Here is an 8,128-nt window from a genome sequence, read left to right as displayed (position 1 = left end):
GCACGCGTCTATCAGATTAGGCTGTCAAAAAACCACGCCGCTTCCATCACTGTCCGAGGAGAGACTCTCACTCCCTGCTTAATGGGATGGCGGTCCTGTTGTTGCCACTCCAGGGAGAGGGGCCACTGCCACCACAGTGTGCAGCAGGCTGCGAGTTTAAAATCCTATTAGGCAGAGCCTAACAGTTGCAAAAAGAAAGCAGGTATCCCCTAGTGGGGATTTAAAGATGTTTAGACATAATTGGATTTTCCAAGCAGATGTCATTATTGTTAAACAGTTGCCCACTTGATATGTTCAAGTTGTTGGCTGTAATTGCTAAAATTAGCAGGTCTGCATAGAGCAAAGGTCAGTCGGTTAATATTGTGATTTAGTATTTTATGAAGTAATTCCAAATGCTTTTATGTATGTTTTTGTTTTTGCAGCCTAAGCCCACATTAAAGTAGTTGTGGGGCCTGCTAATAAAATAATGACTCAGCCTCTCCGTGCAGGCTGCCGGCCGGGCTCGGCAGCGGTGCTCACGCCGCCTTCGCTCCCTGCTCTGCCCGGTGCCGCGGGACAGCCGCGACCACGCGCTTGGGTTCGGTGCTGCAGTCAAACGGGAAGCTTTGAAGTACCCCCCAGTCTGGTGTGTTCCAAGCAGAGCTGGTGCTGGAAATGAGCCTGTCATGCGTGGCGGTGGCTGGAAGGATGAGGGGCTGGTTTCCATCAGCAGCTGAGCAAAAGGTTCTGTTGCTGGTACCTGTGGGTCCTCGGAGGCGGATTGACTGCATGTGCAGGAGTCTTCAGCCATGAATACACCTGAAAGACATGCCACTGACCAGGCAAGGTCCCAAAATACAGCTTTTTAGAGGGAAGATGCATTTCTGGAAGAGGAACAGAGAGCTGGAACTGGGCGAGGCAAAGGCTCCTGGGTTGCACTGTGGCTGTGGACATCTGGTGCTGCCTCCTCCAGCGCTGCAGCTGCTAAATGGCATGAGAAAAAGCTCTAAAAAAACTTCTTGAAGGTGTTAGTGTTCTTCCAAGGCTGTGTTGGCAAGGTTTGCTGGGGTGCATTTATCTTTCTCTGTGACACAACCTGTTTCCATGGGTGTTTTGGGCACACCTGGCAGATTTCTTTCTTTTGCGCCAGGACTTTGCTAATGCAGTCTGACCTGCTCTCTTACCACCAGACCTTTATGCTTGTCTTTATTTTAATTTTTTTTTTAATCTCAGATCTTTTGCTCACAGGAAGTGCTGGGAGATGTTTTGTGGCCTGCAGCATATGGGGAGATGTGGAAGAGGATCTGCAGGTCCTCCTGGACTCAGCACTTTCTTGGTGAGTTGGGTCCCTTCCTGAGCCATGATCCTATATTCCTAACAGCAGGTTTTGGTGCGTGCAGCTGCCAAAGGTGCACTGGGAGCTCTCTGCTGCTGCAAGCAGCAATGGAAACACTCTGACCAAGGGACGGGAAAAAGAAGCACTCGCTCTTAGATACTGATACAAGAGAGGGAATTGGTGACCCAAGACAGGACAGATCTAAGGTGCGTGTAAATCTGCCTATTTTGATCACAGATTGAGAAGTCTTGATGGACACACATAAAAACACCCCATTAGAGATGAGACTGAAGCAACGTTTTAGCTCTAGCAAGCTGGAAAGGTTGAGGAGCTGGGAATTCAACTCTGGTCCAGATTTCAAAACATGTTATTTTGATCAAAGATCATTTCAGTTTCCGATCCAAAATGTCCAGTTTGGTTTTTTGTTTGTTTGTTTGTTCTTTTACCTTGGACTTCCTCTGAAGTAGCATAAGGTAAATTCAAGAGATTGTCTCACATGAACATGGTGTCCGCAGAGAGAGCATCAGTAGAAATACTTAGTTGTGTTTGCTCTGACCGAAATAATCTTCTTTCTGCACCGAGCCCCCTAAATCCTTGCAATTCCCGCAGTCCCAATGCCTGCAGGGACTGCTTATGGCTCCCAAACCGTAGAGGAGCAGCAGAGTTTGTCCCTGCACCGAGATTGTCCCTGTTCCCATCGCCGCTAGTCTCCCTCTGTGAACCCAACATGCACTTAGAGCTCTACTTGCCTCCCAGTGATGTGTCTTTTTCTTACTGGGAGAGGGACTCACAGGGACTTAACAGCCCTTAACATAACAAATACAGTTTTGGTCTGTTTTTCCAAGCTGGGCATGGCATCAGTTGCTAAGGAAGGTGATTTAAGCTACATTTTTCTTTTCAAAAGTAAAAGGTTTTGATTAAGGGGTGGCTAATTTAACTCAGTGCTTAATGTTTGGAGCCCTTTATGAGTATCACTACCTCGCAGTCTCCTTCAAAGCATGGGAGTCTGTTATTCCCATTTTACAGCAGAGGAAACAGATGCAAAGACCTGCCCAAACACAGGCAGCAATTGCAATCTGGATTAGAGTGAAAACGTCCCTGAAAACTAGTTCCAGTCTCCAGGGAGACATCAGCGGGCAGGGCAAGCTGGGAAACTCAAGGGGATGTAGCGTGGGACCGAAAATAAGAGGCGTGTGAGATTTTAAACGCCTAAGGTGATCTGGCCAAGCAAGAAACAAGGCTCAGCAGTTCATGTCAGCACAGGGGAGGGCAGAAACGTGGGGAGTGCGTTCCTTTGCTTAGTGGAGGACGAAAGCAGCATGCTGGCAGGCTGTGCAAGAGATGCATTGTGAACTGGCTCTTGCAGCTGTGAGCGAGACAATAAGGATGGTAAAAGCACCATCTAAGTCCCCGCATCCAGCTTTGCACAAAGAGGGAGCTAAACTCAGCCCCCTGGAATCTGTTTGCTCATGGTTTGAATTTAGCTCTTTTTGTTTGAACAACTCCAAGCAGAAAGGGACCAAAAGCCAAATTCACCTTCTCCCTGCTCACTTTCAGCCCCCAAGCTACACAGTTCTTCCGTCAGGGTCTCTGGTCATAATTTGCAGGGCATTCTCAAGAAAGCCCCTACTTTCTTCTACAGTCTGAAGAATGATGTTTTCTTCTTTCTTTCAGTTTTTCCTGTGACAGTCCCTCTCCTCTAGGCTCTGCATGACCCACTGAACGTCCCCCACCTTCTTACCTGTGTACAAAAACTTTTTTCAATTAATATGCATCTTCTCATACACCAAAGGTAGGATATTCTTCACTCAGCCTCAGGGCTGTGTATGAGGGTCACAAAAGTCTCTATTCTTCTAGCTAGTAGACTTCATAATTGGCATTTCAAGGAGCGGGAAGAGGGACCTATAGCTTATAGAGATCTCTTACCTGTCCATCAACCAGCCTTTCTCCTCTTGCTATTTTAACAGACTCGGTCTCTTTGGCACACCAGCAAGGTTGCTTTCACATATATGTACTATGCCTATTTACTGAACAAGTGCTACCAATCATCTTACACAGGGTTAGTAGAGCCCCACTCCTTAGTTTAGCATAACTCCATATCTTTACCTGCGAAGTGTTTCTTCCCAATCATTGAGAATCACAGAATGGTCAGGGTTGGAAGGGACCTCTGGAGATCACCTAGTCCAACCCCCCCACCAGGGCAGGGTCACCTACAACAGGTTGCACAGGACAGCGTCCAGGCGGGTTTGGAATGTCTCCAGAGTGGGAGACTCCACAACCTCTCTGGGCAGCCTGTGCCAGTGCTCTGTCACCCTCAAAGTAAAGAAGTTCCTCCTCATGTTAAGATGGAACTTCCTACGTTCAAGCTTGTGCTTGAACACACTTCTTGTGTGTTCAAGAAGTCTGCATCAATTGTGTCATGAACTCAGCATTTATTGTTACTGCTTGTAGTAGATCCCATCTGTTGAGCAATGAGAGCACATCCCAGAGCTTGCAGCTAATGCTTGTTCTGGGGGACTTTATAGTTTCAGGTGGTCTCTCCCGTTTATTATCACAGACTTCAGCTGGCCATCTTCTTTCACTTCTGTTCTCTCCTGCCCATTCTCAATGATTTTCCGGGTGGTGATCCTCTTGCCATTGATCACTTCAGTAGTAGTCAACACTGATCTGACACTGTGTGGCCCAGCTGTGTCCTCAGCAAAGGAGGAGGTGGGCTGCTTGCCGGGGCTGAATGAATTCCATGGCATGAATGACTCCATAAAGTCAGAATACAGGCTGGAGCTTCTTCCTCTTCCACTTGTCCCGTGCCAGTTTTCACCATTGTTGAAGGGGTCCCAGAAATCATGTACAAAGGTATCCATCCCTCCAAAGACGTCCCTAAAGATGTCCTCGAGGTCATGGAACACGTAAGTGGAATCAAAGGAGACATTATGACCCCCCGTGGCACTTCTTCCTCTGCTGGATCTGCGCTCTTTAACAGACCTGTCATAGAGTGATCGTTTCTGAGGGTCGGACAAAACCTTGTATGCCTCAGCGACTGCTTTGAATTTCTTTTCAGCTTCCTCCTTGTTGCTGGGATTCTTATCAGGATGCCATTTCAGTGCCAGTTTGTGGTAGGATTTCTTAACATCCTCCTGTGAGGCACTTTTTTGCAGTCCAAGGACTTTGTAATAGTCCACCATCTCAAAGGAAAGGTGGGACTTCTTGGAAGATGCCTGATACCTCTCTCCCACCAAGGATGTGAAGTACAGGAATGACCAGCATGCAAAGACTCCTGGACACCTAATGCTGCTGCACTCCTCAGGGAGTGGGTAGATCCTCAGTGTGTCCCTTGATCTGCTCTGTCTTCTGGCGTCACCAAGCCACACAGTGCTGCTTGACCATGTCCTTTTTTTTAAGCCTGTTGTTCACAAATCATGAGACTGTGACCTCAGAGGGGGCTCAGCCAATCATTGCGGAGTTGACCCGAATTCATTCTAGGGTGGAGCTGGGTGTCACTGGCCTTGTGTTCTTAAATGTAGATCATACATGTGACGTTGCAGTTGCCGTTACAGCTGTGATGTATGACTTTGTCGGATTATTTTTTGCCTGTACCTGCTGAAAGGTGGGATTCTCAGATACTTAGTGTGGTTTTGTGTGCAGTCCAGGGAAGTGCAGTGTAGTGAGGTTCTATTACCCCTATAGGGTATATAACCCTATAGCAGCAGCTATAGGAAAGCTCTTTGCACTTTGGGTAGCCACAGTTTGGGAAAAGTGTTGATAAATTGGAAAAGGCTCAGGGAAGAGCCACGAAATGTGATTAAGGGTTTTGAAAACATGCTCTGGAGTGAGATACTCAGGGAAAGTGTTTTGGTATCAAGAGGAGGTTCAACGCCAGCTTCATTGTAGTCTGTAAGAACCTGCATGGAAACAGAAATTCAATGGCACAGGGATCTTCAGGCTTCTGGACAAGCAGTTGGAAGGTGGCATGAGTCAAATTTAAAGTCAAAATATGTTGCATATCCTTCATTATGAAGGTAATGAATCATTGGAACCTCTCATGTGGCTGGGGGGACCCTTTTCTGAAAATCATGATTAAATAACCATCATGATCTCTTCTGAATTTATAGCCAAACCTAACACTTCCAGAATAGTTTAGCTCTCATCTTGATACCAAAATAAATGCTCAGGATGAAGCTCATTAACAACCTTAGCCTCTTTTCTACGTGCTTTTTTGGATATGTGTCTCAAGGTGTGTGCACGTACAACAGGGTTGCCCTATGAACTCAACACAGACAAGTTCAGCCTTAGGAGGTGGGCTTTGATGATCCAGGCTGGGGTTATCCTGCATCTGTTTCTGTTCTTTGGATTTGCCATTCCTATGGGAAATGCAATACCCTCACAGGCAAAATCATTTTATGAAGGAGGTCTCCAAGGAAGTGCAAGCAACCAGAACTCATCTGTCTGTGTAACACGCTGTCGTAAACACCTACTAATGGCAGCATGCGTTGCAGATCACTGCCCTTGTTTCCATTATCCCACACTTGGGAAAGGAGTCAAGAACTGACCAGTCCAAAGAGCATAGGCGCAGCATATGAGCTGGCTGCTTTCCTAACATACATTGTACACATGGGGTCATGACTCCAAGGGGCAGCCACGTCAACCTGTAGAAAGCAATGTGTCAGCGGAAGAAAGAGTGCGATTGAGCTGATGCCTGTCAGGAAAAGGCTTTGTTTTGCTGGTTTTCTCGCTGGTCAGTGGTGGGTCAGTATGGAGGTAAAGTCATGGAGGAAGGCACTTGCCATATTCTGGTGGTAAAAGTTGCCGTAAGGCAGCACAGTGCTGGTCCGAAGGCTGGAGCTAAAGAAAGTGCAAAGCAATGACAGCTCATGGTCCCATAGGCTCCCCTTGTTGGGGACATCTTGGCTTTTGCCTCCTTTTGCACAGAGGACATCTTCTTGAATACAGGGTGGTTGTGTGATGTGAATGATTTTTCTGCTAGGTGTTGTTTCTACTGTAGCAATGGCAAAAGCTAATCTGGGCACAGCAGCAAGCTGCCACTGCCTGTTTGAATTCAAAGGGCTCTTTGCGCTCCCAAAGCAATCCCAAAGCTCTCTTCCACACTGAGGGGAGAGCTAAGGCTTCATGGCTTCTCACATTGTGGTGCTCTGGTTGAAATCTTCACCGGGGGACTCGCTTATTTGGGCTAGTGGCTTTTTGTGATTGTGTATTGGACTTGAGGGTCACCCAAGCTTACCACCCACAAGCAACCAAAAGGTGCCAACAGCTCCTAGCCACTGCCAGCATGGTCCATTTGCAGATGCTTGGCAGAAATTTCCAGAGCAATTGCAGTTCCTGATCTCTGCTGCCTAGAAGGGAAAACGGGACATCAGAGAAGTCTGTTGGAGCGTCGACGCCAGTTATCTACTGCAGGGAGTGGGGCTGTGCACGGAAGGAAGAGGGTGACTTTGCCTTGTGCTGTCTTTTTGCAAAGCGTCTCCTCTCGTACTTGCTTTCGGTGATGAGTGCCCATCTCAGACTGGCTGGCGCAGTGGATTATCTATCTCGGATTTAGTGCGCCCTGCCCATCTGAAAAGTAGGGAGTGTTTTTCTCCTGTCATCCCCGAATGGAGGATGCTCACTGCCTGTCTGTCTGCTGCCTGCAGCAGGCGTCAGAGATTAGCAGCCATTCAAGAGAGGCCACTGCTGTGAGCCAAAAGGGTTTGCAAGGAAAAAAGAAAGGGTCGAGGAGAGGCAGGGAGAAAGGGAAATGAGAGAGACGTGCACACATCAAGTAACTAGACCCAAACTAGCCTGGCAACCCCATCCCTAGAAACCAAGGCTTTGAAATGAGAAATGTTTTTCGTATCTTAAATCTCAAGTACAAACAATAAAAACCAGCCCAGACTGTGTTCTTTGAAGAGAAAGTACGAGTGACCTGAACAGTGGTTATCAGCAGCGTCATTAAGATAAACCCTTAACATGATTTAAAGCATCCGAAACTGAAGGCAGCACTTTCAGATACTAACAAAATGGTCTGACATTGGGGATGAAAATCAATAGTAATCTGATGTCACTAAAAATACTCAAAAGTGTCCCATGGCTGATGGAGGTGAGATTAGTGTAAATATTTGTATTCTAATCAGTGGCACGCGAGGGCTGGAGGCGGCCTTTCTGTCTATTTAATTAATGGAGTGGCTTTTTAAAAGGATCCTAATCATATGTGATTGTATCTGCTTATCAACATTTTTGCTAATTAGATGATATGGAGGCAGTCACTCTGCTAATTCCCTCATCCAAACAGCATATCCTGCACAGATAAAGTACAGTCTCTTTTTAATAAGAAACAATCATGAGACAGACTAACCTTAATGGTGCTTACTATCCAAGGATCTTTGGGATTTTCTCTTCTACCCACCCCCTCCTTCCTTTTCTTTCATTCGCTTCTTCAGTATGCCAGATGGATAGGGATGTGGTGGTCCCTGTCGTCCCCCCCGGTCCCCTGCTCCAGGCACAGCCACATCCAGCCTGCTCTTCCCTCCCAGCCAGGCATCGGCTCTGCAAGGGCAGGGCTCGTCAGCCAGGTCAGGTGGGAAACAGAACACAAGGCAGCAAGCAGCAAAACGCCCCAAGCTTTTGCTCACCCAGACCACGAGTGACCCCAAACTTGCAGCCCCGATTCCTGACCTTGCTCCTGGCACCCCGACGTGCCCTTGTCCAGAAAGGAGTTGAGCGTCTCTGAGCTGTAAAAACTTTCTACTGTTATTGTTACTACTACTACTACCACCATTATTATTTCTATTATTATTATTATGTTTTCTTCTGTTTTAAAAG

General features: G+C 47.1%; 1 protein-coding gene across 1 annotated transcript; it reads right to left on the bottom strand.

Annotated features, from left to right (window-relative positions):
• Positions 1–3,834: 3,834 nt before the first annotated feature.
• On the bottom strand, positions 3,835–4,497 carry DNAJB8 (DnaJ (Hsp40) homolog, subfamily B, member 8). Its single transcript, XM_009889849.1, has one exon. The coding sequence runs from the start codon at positions 4,495–4,497 to the stop codon at positions 3,835–3,837; it is 663 nt and encodes a 220-aa protein (XP_009888151.1).
• Between the last annotated feature and the right edge of the window lie 3,631 nt (positions 4,498–8,128).

Source organism: Charadrius vociferus, unplaced genomic scaffold, assembly GCF_000708025.1.
Source record: "Charadrius vociferus isolate BGI_N301 unplaced genomic scaffold, ASM70802v2 scaffold257, whole genome shotgun sequence".
Taxonomy (NCBI): domain Eukaryota; kingdom Metazoa; phylum Chordata; class Aves; order Charadriiformes; family Charadriidae; genus Charadrius; species Charadrius vociferus.
The sequence above is the reverse complement of the archived record's forward strand: the minus strand, read 5'-3'. Positions and strand labels throughout refer to the sequence as shown.

Coding starts and splice junctions, on each gene's coding strand:
- DNAJB8 (XM_009889849.1), bottom strand. CDS start 4,497: ATGGTGGACTATTACAAAGTCCTTGGACTGCAAAAAAGTGCCTCACAG.